We start from the raw sequence: 15,728 nt of genomic DNA on the forward strand, positions 1-15,728 counted from the left end.
GTGTAAAAATGATACTGTAGTTGTGTTTTTAAAATAATCCTTATCTTTCAGAGATACAAAAAATATTTATGGATGAAATGATATGATGCTTGGTTTTGCTTCAAAATGATGCGGGAGGAAGTATGTAGAGGAAACAGAACTGACTAGGAGTTGACGTAGTTGTTGAAGCTGTGGGACTGGGGCCATGCAGGGTCATTAGAACCTCCCTATCAACGTGTGGTCCAGAGATCTTCGGAGCCTAGGAGCTAGTTAGAAATGCAGAATCGACTCCACCCCAGATCTACTGAATCAGAATCTGTATTTAATAAAATATAATTCCCAGGGGATTCGTGTGCACATTCAAATGTGAGAAGCACTGAGCGAGTCTGTCTACTTTTGTATACGTTTGAAACTTTCCATAATCAAAAGACGTGGGGTTTTGTTTTGCTTTGTTTTTTCCCAAAATTGTCTTCAGAATCTCCGGGGAGATCCTCCTACAGAGTCCCGCGCTGGAGGAATCTGGGAGGCTGTATCTTCCCGCCGTCCGCCATCCGTGGGAGGCCCTCGGGTCTATCGGGCCCCCAGCCCCACCCCAGCACACGACGGGAAGCACCCTTTCCCTGCAGGGCGGCTCACTTGCCGCTTCTAGCTGGTCTGTGGTCCGGGCGCCAAACTCCGGGGCTGGCGGAAATCGGGCTCCCCAGGTTGCCGTCTGGCAGGCCTGGGCGTGGCTGCGGGGCGCACCTGGGCGAGCCGGCAAGTGGGACGCGGGGCCGGCCGGGGCCCCCGCCCTCGCACAGGGTGGGGAGGAGCGGGCGGCGCGGGGCGGGCACCGCGGGGACCGCGGGCGAGGGCGGGTGCTGGGAGCCTGGCGGGCCGCGAACGTAGCCATCGCGCTGGGGCCGCCGAGATTGAGTGCCCAGGATGAACTTCACCTGGAAAAAGGGCTTCTACAAGCAGGACGTCAACAAGACCGCCTGGGAGCTGCCCAAGACCTACGTGTCCCTGACGCACGTAGGCAGCGGGGCCTACGGCGCCGTGTGGTGAGACCCCCGGGCCTGTGCGCCGGCGTGGGGGCACGGGGTGGGGGGCGGTGGGTGCCTGGGGCATCGGGGTGGAACTATGGTGGGCGCCCAGGCACCGGGACGCGGGTGGAGCCTCCGGAAGAGCCGGGGCCCAGCCAATGCCCCCTTCCCGGACCCGCCTCCGGTGTCGCCTCTCCTGCTGGCGCTCGAGGCTGTGCGCCCACCACCTTGATGGAGGACCCCAAGGCCCGGAGCCCTGCGGGCTTGGAAGAACTTCGCGGGTGCCTTTCCGGGGCAGAGGCCTGGAGCTGGGAGGAAGCGGCAAGCTGGGCAGTGAAGTAGAGCAGCAGCAGGAGCCTCAGGCTCTGGAGGCTGGCCTAGGGCCACTCCAGGCGTCATCTCTCTTTTCTTACCGGCTTGGTGGGAGTTTCTGTGGGTTGAATTAGGACTGGATCTGTTTCTCCAGGACTTGAACCTTACAGAGGACCCCAGAGTTCATCCAGGCGAATCCCCATTGTTACAAATGGGTACACTGAGGCCCAAACAAGAAGTGACTTGCCAAGTTGCTCAGGATCCTGTTGGCATTAACCTGTGTCTGACCCAGGGGCAGTGCACCTCTCTCAGATTCTGCCTGCTGTCTCCCCCTTCTCCCAGCTCCACTGTGCTGTCAGCTGCTCACTCACATTCCAGGTGGTGGGCATCAGTTCCTCCCAGCTTAGACTGCTGGCCAAGAGGGATTGGGGTGAGGATGGCCATAGCTTCCTAGATGGCCTGGGAGTGACCACCCAGGATCTGGAGTCCCAGGGTTGTGATGGGGAGCCACTGGCTGCTGACCTGCCTTTGACCCTACAGCTCAGCCATCGAGAAGCAGTCAGGGGAGAAGGTGGCCATCAAGAAACTGAGCCGGCCCTTCCAGTCTGAGATCTTTGCCAAGCGGGCCTATCGCGAGCTGCTGCTGCTGAAGCACATGCAGCATGAGAACGTAGGCTGGGCCTGGGGGCTGCTTCTGGGAGGCAGGGAGTGGAGGGCAGCCCCACAGAGGGTCCTGACCAGGCCCCTGCGTGTGTGTGTGTGTGGGGGGGCACACAGGAGATGGCCCACGAGGGTGCAGGGAACTCATAACAGGGCCAGCAGAAGGGGAATCTCCTCCCTGCTCCTTTGATCCTTGTTCCTCACCTAATTATTAAAATCAGGTGCCAGGACCCACCCTGCCTACTTCCCAGGAAGGGTGCAAAGGGCATTTTTGGCAGTGGAGCAGAACAAACTCCTTGAGGTGCGAACTTACTGTCTCACTGTTATGAGGAAATAGGCACAGAGGAACTTCGTAGTTGTTCTAGATCTAAGAGGTGGTGCCCAGAATCCTGGTTAGTGTTGTTTCCACATAATAACAACAAGAATAATAGATACTTACGAGCGCTTATTATGTGCCAGGCACAGTTCTAAGAACTTTGCATAAACTAACTTGTTTAATCCTCACAATATCACATAAGTACTATTACCCCCATATACAGATGGGGAAACTGAGGCACAGAAAGACTCACAGGTTAAATGGTTAGTCGGTGGCAGAGCTAGAATTTGACCCTACCCAACCTGGCTCCAGGCCCCAGGGCCTGACCTCTAGACTACCCTGTCTGATTGAAACAGCCAGGAAGACTAATGACCCAGTGCTGGGCCTGGAGCCCAGGCTTTTCTGCAGGATACCTAGATTGGAAGGTAAGCATTTAACATAATGATTTCAAAATATTGTTCACGTTTTAAGCCCCATTCCTCTTCAGCAAACCCCTCCCCATGGCCTCCAGCCAGGGTAATCTTGCCCCCAGCTCTGAACCAGCCCTCTGGCAGGTAAGGTTGGATGTGGTGAGAGACCCAAGGTCAAGGGCAGGGAGCCTGCTGGCTGGAAGACCCCTTCTCTGTTTCCTCCTTGATTCCTTTCACCACTTGTGGTTCCCTGCTTGAGCTGAGAGTGGGTTTGTGCTGCTTGTCCGGAACACCAGACTTGGGGTCAGTGAGCACAGGAGTGTCCACCTCCCCTTCTCCCCAGCCTGACTCTCCATCACTGTGCACTGCAAACTCCCTCCCAATTAGAGGAATTCCTCTTCCACCTCTGCCCCTTTTACTGCTTCCCAGAAGGCTGGGAACCTGCCTCCTGCTGGAGATGGTGTTTTAGGAAAGGGCAGGTGGTCCTGTGCAGGCCTGGGGCCCCAGAGGAGGGGAGCAGAGGGCTGCAGCGGCTGCCCAGTCCTCACTGGCAACCTTCTCCCCAGGTCATCGGACTCCTGGATGTCTTCACCCCAGCCTCTTCCCTGCGCAACTTTCATGATTTGTGAGTCGGGCTGCGCTGGGTTCCAGGACATTTGCAGGCCTTACTTGACACTGGGGAGCAAGTAAGGGGAGGGTCCAGATTCTCTCTTCTGGGTAGGGGAGCTTCCTGCCCCAGGAGTCCCTGTGCCTCTGGTCTGTGGAGAGATTCTTTCAGCCAAGGGTGGAGAGAAAGGCCGGCAGGAAGAGGTGGGAGGGGCTTTATATGGACCTTGCCTGACACAGAGCTGTCTGCTCATCTGCATTGCTTTACCCAGCTTTACCACCAAAGAGACATCGTTGCCAGTCCCCACAGGGTTTGCATCAACCTACCTCACCATTTCCTGGGGATGCAGGTGTGGATCTGGACGTTGGGGCTCTTCCTAGCATGAAGCGAGGATCAGGAAGCCTTGGCTACCTCTAGCTGATGGGATGTTTATCAGAGTCATATAAAACGAGAAAATTTAGTTGCTAAATGCACGGCTTTGCTAGCGCAGTACCTGGTGTAAAATATAGGAAGCTTTGGGTAGGTGGATTTTTTTTTTCAGTCCTGTTTCAAATGCAGCTGCAGGTCTCTGTTAGGATGCTTTCGTTTTCAATTTAATGCAGTGATTTTGAATGGGTTTTTTTCCCTATAATGCCAGCTGCTGGGCTTAGCATTGGGAATTTTTTTTTTTTTAATAAATTCATTTATTTATTTTTGGCTGCATCGGGTCTTTGTTGCCACGAACAGCAGCTACTCTTCGTTGCGGTGAGCGGGCTTCTCATTGTGGTGGCTTCTCTTGTGGAGCACGGGCTCTAGGCGCGCAGGCTTCAATAGTTGTGGCACATGGGCTCAGTAGTTGTGGCTCGTGGGCTCTAGAGCGCAGGCTCAGTAGTTGTGGCGCACGGGCTTAGTTGCTCTGCGGCATGTGGGATCTTCCTGGACCAGGGCTCGAACCCGAGTCCCCTGCATTGGCAGGCGGATTCTTAACCACTGTGCCACCAGGGAAGCCCAAGCATTGGGAATTTAAAGTGGACCTCGGGGGCTGACAGTAGTGAATACTGACAGTGGTGGTCAGTACTCTAGGTCTGGATAGAGAGCCAGAAAGTGCAAGCTGCCTCAGCGGGCTTCACAGAGGAGAAAACTTTGAACTCAGTCCTGAAGGATAAGTTGACATTTGCCTGAGGTAGAAGGGGCTGAAGGGAGCCCAGGTAGAAGGAACTGCATGGGCAAAGGCCATGATGCCTGAAAGAGGCTGGGCCGTTTGGGCAGTATTGACAAGTGCAGTGTGGCTAGTGGAGACCAGAGGCTGGTTTGGTAGGCTGAGACCAGAATTGATCCTACAGGCATCCTCAGGTCTGTAGAGGTTTTGAGCAGGGAGATGCTGTGATGTGGTCAGATCAGATTTTGGGGATACCCTCTGGCGGCAGCAAGAAAGGAGCAGGGAGCAACTCTGGGAGGTAGGAAACCTGGAGGGTAGTGTTCAAGACCCCGACCTTGATCCAAATAAAGTAGAGGTAATGGGGTCCTGAGAGCAGACTTGACACCCATTGAGAGGCAGGACTGTCAGAATGTTGCACCCCTTGTGATGCAGTGGCTGGGAGAGGTGGCATATGTCAGGGAGTGCCAGGTTCCTGCTCAGAATACAAGGTGGAGGAAAAACAGATCTTGGGAGAAAGATAGTGAGCTCCATTTTGGACACTTCACTTTTGAAGAGCCTATGAACACTCCAGTGTTTAATCAGCAGTTGCAAATAAACCTGGAGTTTAGGAAGGTCTGGGCTAGGGATGTGGATTTGGACCAGAATAATCACCAGTGGATGATAGCCAAAGCCCAGGGACAGGCTAGTGTAGAACATGATTCGATACTGTTCATTAAGGTATCAACACTAAAGGGACTTCCCTGGTGGTCCAGTGGCTAAGACTCTGCACTTCCAGTGCAGGTGGCCTGGGTTCGATCCCTGGTTGGGGAACTAGATCCTGCATGCTGCAACTAAGCCCGCATGCCGTAACTAAGATCCCGCGCGCTGTAACGAAGATCCTGTGTGCCGAGACTAAGACCCGGAGCAGCCAAAAAAAAAGGTATCAACACTAAAGAAAAGGTATAAGAGGATGAACAGACAGAGCCTGACTAGAGGTAGAAGCAGCAGAGAATTTTGAGGGAGTGTCAGGCTTTGCAAAACTTTGAATATAAAGAACCGGAGCCATGGGCGTTATGTGTTGGGCTGGTGGGGTGGGAGCAGATGCCAAGTTATCAGGGAACTGGATGTTAAGGCAATGGGATCAAGAGGTGAGGACCGCTCGTTCTAGAAGTTTGATCGGGAGGGAAAGAGAGAGAAGGGGTGGTTACTTGAAGAAACAAGGTTAAGCAAGGGAAGGTGGTTGTATCACAGAGAGACTTCAGCAAGTTTGTCAGCTGAGAAGAAAGAATCAGGGTCCACGCAGAGGTGAAACACAAAGGTGGGGAAGGGTCTGTGCATGGAGCAGGGTCCCCGTGCTGGGGGGGTGGAGGAGGGAAGCGGGGGTGCGGTCAGGTGGGGGGAGACTTCAAAAGTCACAGGCTCAGGGAGATGGCCTCCACATCCTTTTTTTTTTTTTTTTTTTTAAATTCCTTCCTAAATCTTTATCCTTTTTTGTTCTGGACTTTGCTATTACTGCCTTGAGTAACAGTTACATTTTGCTGACTTCCACCTGTTTTGCAATCCCATTAAGAGGGTGTGTTGGCTCAGCTACCTCCTTCTTCCTTCTTCACCCTCCTGGAAACTTTTATTGTTTCCTTCTTGGAAGGAGGACATTTTTGTATGTTTGAGGAGCCATGTTGGCGGGGCATGACCCTCTGGGGGAGGAAATATTTGTACAGAAGCAGAAGGAAACACCGGCAAATGTTTCTAACTCACAGCAGTGGCTTTCTGTGGGGCGTGGAGGAGGGCAAGCAGAGGGCACCTTTGAAGAGAGGGAGCACTGCTCCATTTGTTTTCCCTGAGCACAGCTCCAGCTGAAATACGTACCCTGAGCTCTGCCAACAGGGCAGCCACCAGGGCCAGGCTGGGAGCCAGGAGTCAGGAGGCCCACTGCATGGGGGTCTGGCTGGCTGTGGTGGGGCTGGTTCTTTCTGCACATGAAGGTCATCCCTAAGGCCTCTGTTCTGCCCAGCCCCTTGCCCTCCTCTGAGCTCGGACCTGGAGCTGGGTGGGGCTGGGGGTGTTCAAGAAGTCCTCATGACTTGCAGCTACCTGGTGATGCCCTTCATGCAGATGGACCTGCAGAAGATCATGGGAATGGAGTTCGGTGAGGACAAGGTCCAGTACCTGGTGTATCAGATGCTCAAAGGTCTTAAGGTGGGTGGGAGCCTGCAAGATGGCAGGGGAGGGGGGCTTGGTGTTGAGACCTGGGGTTTGGGGGAGGCTAGACCTTGAAGGCTGGGAGAGCACACCATGACAAGGCAGAGGAGATCTCTGAGCCAGCCTGCAACACCTGGTGCAAAAGCCGGGCACTGGATTTACCCTTCTTCTTCTCTCCCCAACACAGTACATCCACTCAGCTGGGGTCATCCACAGGGTGAGTGCTTTCTCTGCTACATCCCCAGAGGCCCCGCCCACCCCTGGGGGCTAGGGTTAGGGTTAGGGGGTTCCAGGAGGTGGAGGAAGCAGGGAAAGTGGATTTTTCAGATCTAGGCTTGGCCCAGGAAGACCTGCTCAGAAGAATTGCTGTGTTCTGGGGAACTTTCTGGGAAATTTTTGCCAACAAAGCAAGCCCTGAGCTGGGTGTTTCAGGCTCCAAGAGGCATTTTAGAGCTGGATGGGCCCTGGAGGACACCTAGTCCAACCCTCATTCTGCACAGGAGACCAGAACCCAGAGAGAGGGGCAGGGGCCTGGCCAAGGTCACACGCTGGCTGGCAGCCGAGTGGGGACAGCGCCCACCTCTGCCTCTGCTCCATCTCTTGTCTCATCTAGGACCTGAAGCCAGGCAACCTTGCTGTCAATGAGGATTGTGAGCTGAAGGTGAGTGGGCCCAGGCAGGGTCAGCCTGGGGTTGGGGTGGGCCCCTCTCCAATAGGAGCCCCCAGAAGCTGCTCGGGGAGCCTCTCTTAAGCGAGCTCCTTTTTCCTATGTGCCCCGAGCCATAGATTTTGGATTTTGGGTTGGCACGGCAAGCAGATGCAGAGATGACTGGCTATGTGGTGACCCGCTGGTACCGGGCCCCTGAGGTGATCCTCAGCTGGATGCACTACAACCAGACTGGTCAGTGGTCCGCTGCCCGGGGGAGGGGGAGGGGGCTGGGGTTCTTCTCTGACAGCTTCCTCAAGGCTGTCTTGGTGACTCTGGGTTGACTCTTGGTGACTGCCGGGTCTTGGTCAGCTGGTCCAGGTGACACTTCCTCCCCCTCCCTCTGCAGTGGACATCTGGTCTGTGGGCTGTATCATGGCGGAGATGCTGACGGGGAAAACTCTGTTCAAGGGGAAAGATTGTATCCTTTGCTGGAAAAGGCAAACTGCATCCAGGGATTCATTCCTTCAGCAGACACTTTATTATTTAAATCTCTCTTTTTTTCTTAATGTGAAAGTGATACATGCTCCCTGTGGAACAACTTTAAAGTACAGAGAAGCAAAGTGATGAAAACTAGTCACCTGTCATTCCAACACATAAATGCAGAAAATGCTTGACGTTTTGGCACCACACACCTGAAACTGGGCACCTGTGTGTGCTGTGCAGGGATTAAGGAGAAGATGTGGGTCTCCCTGTCAAACTCAGAGTGCGAGGGTATGGGGGGGAGTACACAGAAAAATGGATGGAGGTGACTGAGCGGGATGAGGCCAGGAAGGTGGCACATGCAGGAGCATTTGTAGGGAGGGACCCTTTACCCAGCCTGGCAGGTAGGAAGCCTTCCAGAGACCTGAGTCCTGAAGGATGAACCTCCCCTCCTAAAAGCAGGAGGAGGTGAGTGTCTGGAACCTGGATGGTCCACAGTGCTGGGTGGGCCTGATGGAGGGGCAGCAGGAAGGGCAGCTTCAGACCCACCCACAGGGAGTAAGGCTGAGCCTTAACCTGCCAAGACCTGGACCAGCTGACGCAGATCCTGAAAGTGACGGGGGTGCCGGACGCTGAGTTTGTGCAGAAGTTGAATGACAAAGCGGTGAGTGGCAGATGGGCCCAGGCTGGCCAGGGCTGTGTGCTTGGCTGACCAGGCCCAGGTGGGCTGCAGGCTGCGCCTCGCCTTTGCCCTGGCAAGGGCTCTTGCCTTCATCTCACTTTGGATTCGGACCTGAGCCTTCAGCCCCGCTCAGGGGCTTTTCTGGGGTCCCTGCTCTATACCCCATGGCCTAAGCCCTGAGGGGCTGACAACTGGGGATTATTCAGTGCTTTTCTGTCTTCCAGGCCAAATCCTACATCCAGTCCCTGCCACAAACCCCCAAGAAGGATTTCTCTCAGCTCTTCCAGCATGCCAGCCCCCAGGGTGAGTCTTGGGACCTGCAGTCTGTCTCAGCGGGCGGGCTCTCCATGGCGTGTGAGGCTCACACTCTGTGACCGCAGCTGCAGACCTGCTGGAGAAGATGCTGGAGCTGGACATGGACAAGCGCCTGACCGCCTCTCAGGCCCTCACCCACCCCTTCTTTGAATCCTGCCGGGACCCTGAGGAGGAAACAGAGGCCCAGCAGCCATTTGATGATTTCTTAGAACAGGAGAAACTCACAGTGGATGAATGGAAGCGTAAGGGCTCGGGGCCTCGGGCTGCTTCCTCTCTCTGCCTGCAGCACCCCTCTCCTCTGCCTGCTTCGTTTTCCTGCCTGCCCTCAGCCGGTCCCAACCCCCTCCTGGAGACTATCACCTCTTTCTCTCTGAGCGAATATCGTCTCCTGTGTGCACTTCTTTCTCCCTGCGCTGAGCTGACTTTCTGCTCCACACTATGTCTGTTGGGAGAGGGGGGCTCTCTCTTGCCCTCAGCACCCCGTACCCCTTGAACAACCCTGTCTTTCTCAGACCACATTTACAAGGAGATTGTGAACTTCAGCCCCATCGCCCGGAAGGACTCTCGGCGCCGGAGTGGCATGAAGCTGCAGTGACCCGTCTAGCCCGACCCTCGGCTGAGCCCAGGAATGGCCACATGGTACCACCCGCCAGGCACTGCCCCTGGGACCAATATTTATTTATTGAAGCTTTAACCCATCTTGGATTATATAGCCTTCCAAGCAGAGGACAGAGGACTCTTGTCCTTGTGTAGGAAACAGGCCTAGGAGATGCAGAATTCAGAGGTGTTGGTTGGGAGAAAATAGCTATGATCATAACTGGCCATATTAAAGCACCCATCTGGAGAATTGCCTGTGTGTGGGGTCCTTGCCTTCATGGATGTAGTGGGGCTGAACTGGGGCAGGAGTCTACGGCAGTGATGGTGTATTAGTTTGCTAGGGCTGCTGTAACAAATGATCACAAACTGGGTGGCTTAAAATGATAGAAATTTATTCTCACAGTTCTGGAGGCTGGTAGTCTGAAATCAAGGTGTTGGCAGGGCCATGTTCCCTTCGAAGGTTCTAGGGAAGAATCCCTCCTGGCCTCTTTTTAGCTTCTGGTGGCTCTTGGAATCTTTGGTGTTCTTTGGCTTATAGCTGCATCACCCCTGTCTCTGCCTCTGTCTTCACAGGGCCTTCTCTGCTCTGTGTATCTCTGTCTTTGGCTGATCTTATAAGAACATCAGTCACTGAATTTAGGACCCACCCTGATCCAGTGTGATCTCATCTTAATCCTTAGTAATTACATCTGCAACTATCTCATTTTCAAATAAAGTCACATTCTGAGGTTCTGGGTGGGCATGAATTTTGGGGGCACATTTTTCAACCCACTACAGATGGCCATGAGGGAGGGGCCCCATCCCAGAGCCCCTTTGTTGTGGAGCCAAACGTGTTTGGCTGCTAAATTAAGGGAGTTGCAGAGAGAGCTGCAGCTGGTGAGACATCGCATGCAGGTTATTTCGGGTGAGTGATCAGTAGTCAAGATATGAAAGAGCAGGCTTGTTGACTGGGAGCTGCAGAAGGCAGAAATGGGCTTTTTCCAGGAAAACGGTTCTACTCCTTCCCCCTTTTGGGAATTGTACATCTCTCCTGAGCTTTAACCTGACAACAGATTGGATCCTTCTGTTCAGTAACTCTGTTCAGGTCTCAAACTTCCCTATGCACCAGGGCCTGGTTAATATGCAGATTCCTGGGCCCAGCCCCTGGGATTTTGATTTAGCAGGTCTGGGGTTGAGACCCTAGAACGTTTGAATGAGGACCCCTTCACCTCAACCCAAGCCCAGTGATTCTGATGGATATCTGACCACATTTAGAGAAACATTTAGTTGATTTCAGTACCACTTAATTTGTCAAAAGGCCTAAATTAGAAACCTACAATGGGAGACTGAGGGGCTTTAGATGACTTTCACACTCTCATTTTAGAGATGTTAAAACTGAGGCTCAGTCAGGGCATTTTTAGGGCAGTGATGTCATTGTAGATACACGACAGTATGCATTTGTCAAAACTAGTGGAACTGTACAACACAGTGAGTGAACCCTCAAGTAAACTATGGACTTTCTTTAATAATAATGTACCAATATTGGTTCATCAGTTGTAATAAATGTACCACATTAATGTAAGATGTTAATATTTAATATTAGGGGAAACCATGGGGGTGGGAGGGAGAGAGTATATGGAACCTTCTGTACTTTTGGCACAATTTTTCTGTAAACCTAAACCTGCGCTAAAAGATAATGTCTATTTTTAAAAGGAAAAAGAAAAAGCTTGAGGCTCCAGAGAGATACCCACAGTGAGAAAGTGGTAAAGTCAGGACTTGAACCACAGCAGCCTCGAACACTGTGCCAAAGGCCGTCAACCCAAGCCTGGAATCAAGGGTTGCCAGCTTCCCCGCCCTTCTAGCCTGTCTCTGAGCTTCTTCACTGCTGCCTGTGTCCAAGGACCCTGTTTTCTCTCCCAAGGAGTGGCCCTCCTATCCAGGAGGGAGGAGTGGGTCGAGGGAGGGGCTCTGACCTTGCTGCTGACTAAACTGCCACCGTCCCCTTAGTCTAAATCCTTCAGTGAATTGTCTTCTGAGACTCCTCAATAGTCCCAAGGAAAGTCTAGCCTTCTTGGCCTGGTATTCAAAGTCCCCTGCATTCTCTAAACTCACCTACTCCTACTGCCTCCCGTTTTCCCTATGCCAGCATGGCCTGCCAAGGAACACCAGCCCTGGGATACAACACCATGAGGCTCATTAACAGGTTGAAGGTTCTGACAAGTCCTACAGTGAGGAGAACTGTTCAACATTGTTTAATCCAGAACTTGCCAAGTGTGCTTAACCGCAGGACCCCCTTTCTCCTGATGGCCAGCATGCACAGAAGCCTCTTTGCCTAGTGCAGCCCAGTATGCAGGTCCCAATACTGCTTTTCCCCAAGCAGGCCTGGAGCTTGGGTTTCTTTCAAAGCCTCTGTGGAGAAGTCCCTCCCTCCTTCTCCTCCTTATTCCCTCAAGACTTTGCCTCAGGCCTCCCTCCAGGAAGTCATTCTCCATCACCCTCCATCAGAGAATGGGCAGCTTCCTCCCTCTGCCCCTGGCCCTCTATGAACAGCATTTACAGTGTGTACGGTTCTGCTTTCCCTCCCCATTGCCCACTGTGAGCCCCTGATTGGAACAAACATCTATGAATGAATGATGTCCCAGGGGCCTGTTGGTCGTTTCTCTGCCCAGATCAGACCAGCATGGTATCCAGGGCAGCAGAGAATCCAGCAGGAAGCAGAAGTGGGTGCCTTGGCCTGTACCTTAAGAGTTTTTCCCCTGAAAATCTCAGGCTCTCAGACTCCCAGGCCTCTCCCCATCATCCCTCAGTGTCCTCCAGTCCATCCCCCACCCAGAATTAAACTTGTGTGTGTCACCTCAGCCCCTTCTCTACAATTATCTCAAACTTGGGAAGTTTCTCCAGAGGGAGGTGAAGGTGCTGAGCAGTGTGAAGGGGTTCGTGGGTTCTGCCTTACCCTGTGAGCACCTGGCCAGAGTGATAGGAAATGAGTCCATTCTCAGGCTGGGTGGGGGAAAGGGGCTGAGCTTGGGGTTCTGGGCTCAGTTACTCTCACAGTTGGCCTGCAGGTCTTTTGCCCCTGGCCCTTGGTGGACAGGGTTGAGCTTTGCCCTGTGGCCAGTGGGGCAGCTCAAAAGGTCTTGACAGAGATAAGGAAGCCAGACTTAGGAACTGGAGAGAGGTAACAGCGATCGTGCCCTTGATTCCCTCCTTTGTGAAATGAAGGGTGTCTTTGCACAAAGGCACAGCTCCTCTCCCAAGGCAGCCTGGACCTATCGCTGGGGCCTGGCAATTTGTGTCACTTGCGGAAGGGCTAGCCTGGCATGAAATGGGGGTGGCACTGCTCCCAGTGAAGGGCAGCACATGGAAAGGCAGAGATGGAGGAACTGCCCTTGCAAGGAGAGCCCGGTGTGCTCAGATGTCCCAGTGCCTGCAAGGGTGGAGGCTTGCTTGAAAGAGGGCTTGGCTCAACTTGCACCTGGCACATTGAAATAGCTTTTGTTCTCCAGGAGGGTGTGGGACAGTCATGTCCCTGAGCTGAGATACAACCACAGCTGGGGAGGGAGGAATCTCTTCCTCTTTTCCCCACATTTTCTGTCCTCATTCTCCCTAAACCCCCTGTGATTTAAGGTAAGAGGCTGGTGATTTTCCCCTTATTCACAATGGGCAGCAGAGGCACAAGGCTACTCTACCAAGCTAAAGAAGATGTCGCTGTCATGCCTCACACCCCTACCCCAAGATTTCCTGGAGCTGGAGCAGTGCCCGCTGGGATTCTGACCTGGTTCCTCCTGCGTGAGCCTGTGCTCAGCGGGGCAGCCGTGCTAACTCTGGGCCAGAGTGTCAACAAGGCCCCACTCCGCCCTGTCTGGGGGCTCCTGACCTTTTTTGTGCCGTGGATCCCTTCTCAAAATATTTTCCTATGCATAAAATAAAATACACAGGATCACAAAGGAAGCTAGTTATGTTGAAATACAGTTGTGAAAATATTTAAGGGTGTGGTGTTTGGTGTACATGGGTTTCTTTATTAACACATTAAATAACGATCAAGGGGGTGAACCCAACACACAACTGCAAACTTGAAGTAGAAATGAGTTTAAACGATGTTTCAAGATATCTGCAGCAACTGTAAAGGGAAATGAAAAGTACTGCTTTCTACTGGCCCAGCTAATGCAACTGTAGTTTGCTGCCTTTAAAAGTTGTAATATTTTCCAATCCAAATTCATGGACCTCTGAATTCCAGTGTACAGTCTATGGTTTGTGGACCCCGGTTAAAAACGCTTGTCCCAGATACTAAAATGTGACTTTTGGAATCCTCTGCTACGTCTTAGCCAACCCCCATATTGTACCGCCGTCTGGCCCCCACCCCCCACCTTGCATGATCATGGAGCCAGGCTGGAAATGCCCAGATCTGCACCTGGATGCCTAGAACACATACTAACCACCATTCCCCTGTGTTTCCCAACCTTACTGTCCAGGTAGGAATGGGTCTGACTGAGGCATTTCGCTAGGGAATTTGCTGAGGCCTCTATATCTAGTTTTCAACTAGGTGGAATCCTCCCATCCCCACCCAACAGCGTTCCTTCTAAACAATTTTACTGATGAAGACATTTGGGCCCAGAGTAGAGACTGGGGCCCAGGTCTCCTATTTACCACTGCACCGTTCTTTCCGCTGCAACGGTGGCACAAGCACACATTGAGGTCAATGCGTGCTCTTCTCTCCCTGCATTACTGTCCCTGTTCCCCCCAACCATCACGGACACAAAAGTAGCAGGGCTTTGAGACAGGTTTGTGCTAACTGGCCAAGGGAAGAAACTCCCAGAAGCACACTTGTTTCTCTCTGTTTTCTTAAAGGTCTCACCCTTAAGAATATTTTGGTAGGACTCTGGGAGGGGAAAAGGTGAGGGAGTGAGGAAGGGAAGTGCATTTGAGAAGCGGTGTGGCTTAGCTAGGCAGTTTCTCCTGACCGGAAGGAGGTAGAGGCCCATTAATACTCACATTCTTTTGGACTATGTCCAGTTCCCTGTTAACACCCTGGCAAAACTCACGAGGAAGCTGCTGGGTATGCTCAGGGAGGCTGGACCGTAAGCAAATTCTCCTGGTCTTGGCTGAAATTACTCAGGGTTTCTCCTATGGATAGCCCACCATTCTTAATTGATGCAGCAGCTCAGTATTTTTAAGTACAGACTGATGATCAGAGGAACTCTCCTCGTATTGTGGGGTCCATAAGATCCCAGAACTTTTGTATAATTCCAAGGAGGAACCCCAGTAAAGACTGTGGGTGGATTTCCTCCAGCCAAGCAGGATACAGCCTTGGCTTTAGAAACTCTAGCTTAATCCAGCCTCTCCTTTTTATCTTCTGTCAGAAGAGTGGCACCTCTGTCTTACCCTCTTCTTTCCCTATGTGGTTTACTAAGGTGGTTAAGTGTTGAGCTCTGGAGGCATACTGCCTCCCGCTCTACCACTTACCGGCCATGTGACCTTGGGCCTCAGTTTCCTCACCTATAAGGATAATAATACTAAAGAAATTAACATAAGGGAAGCACTCAGAAGAGTACCTGGCACATGGGAAGGGCTCACCAAGCATTAACTATTATTTTTAATTATTTTCTCTACCACATCCTCTTCCCTCCCTGATTACCCCATCTTCCGGACATTGTCATTTCCTCCTTCTCAACAGCAGTTTTCTCCACTCACCTGGTCTCCTTCATGTTAAATCTTCCCTCATAGGTCCTCAAGAGACCTGGCCCCAGTCACTTATACTACAGCTTATTTGCAGCTTCTCATGCAGGGTCTGGGAGGCAGCAGAGTGTGGAGTTGAGAATGTGAGCTTTCCATCTGAAAAGACCTGGGGTTGAGAGAGAAGGGGGATGGATTTAAGGAACTGGCTCAGTGACTGGGTGGGGAGTGGTTGGCAAGTCTGAAATCTGTAGGGCAGGCTAGTAAGCTGAAAATTCAGGCAGAATATCCATACCTATGACAATCTTGAGGCAGATTCCTTCTTTTCTAAGAAACCTCAGTTTTTGCTCTTAAGGCCTTCAACTAATTGGATGAGGTCCACGTACATTATAGAGGGTGATCTGCTTTACTTAAAGTCAACTGATTGTAAATGTTAATCACATCTACAAAATTTCTTTCCAGCATCATCTAGACTAGTGTTTAAGGATACAACTGGGCACACAGCCTATCCAAATTGACACATAAAGCTAACCATCACACCATGTGTTTGAGGGCAGGGTATTTACTTCTCTGAGCTTCATTTTCTTTCTCTAAAATGGAGTAATAGAAGGGTCTACCTCACAGGACTGGTGAGGGGTAAGTGCATACAGAGTGCACAGTAAATGTTAGTTCTTGTACCAGGAGGTGCTCAAAAACACACTGATGATGGCAATCCTCTTGGAAGTACT

General features: G+C 52.2%; 1 protein-coding gene across 1 annotated transcript; it reads left to right on the forward strand.

Annotated features, from left to right (window-relative positions):
• Nucleotides 1-903: 903 nt before the first annotated feature.
• On the forward strand, nt 904-9,532 carry MAPK13 (mitogen-activated protein kinase 13; the record flags this gene model as incomplete). Its single annotated transcript, XM_082847821.1, has 12 exons — nt 904-1,022; nt 1,857-1,986; nt 3,269-3,327; nt 6,514-6,622; nt 6,813-6,842; nt 7,239-7,286; nt 7,412-7,526; nt 7,681-7,752; nt 8,339-8,418; nt 8,661-8,739; nt 8,817-8,993; nt 9,264-9,532. 12 exons carry the CDS (start codon nt 904-906, stop codon nt 9,344-9,346), a joined length of 1,101 nt encoding a protein of 366 aa, XP_082703947.1. The 3' UTR covers nt 9,347-9,532.
• Nucleotides 9,533-15,728: the final 6,196 nt, after the last annotated feature.

The sequence above is a fragment of the Leucopleurus acutus genome, assembly GCF_964270905.1.
Source record: "Leucopleurus acutus genome assembly, chromosome: 10".
NCBI lineage: Eukaryota > Metazoa > Chordata > Mammalia > Artiodactyla > Delphinidae > Leucopleurus > Leucopleurus acutus.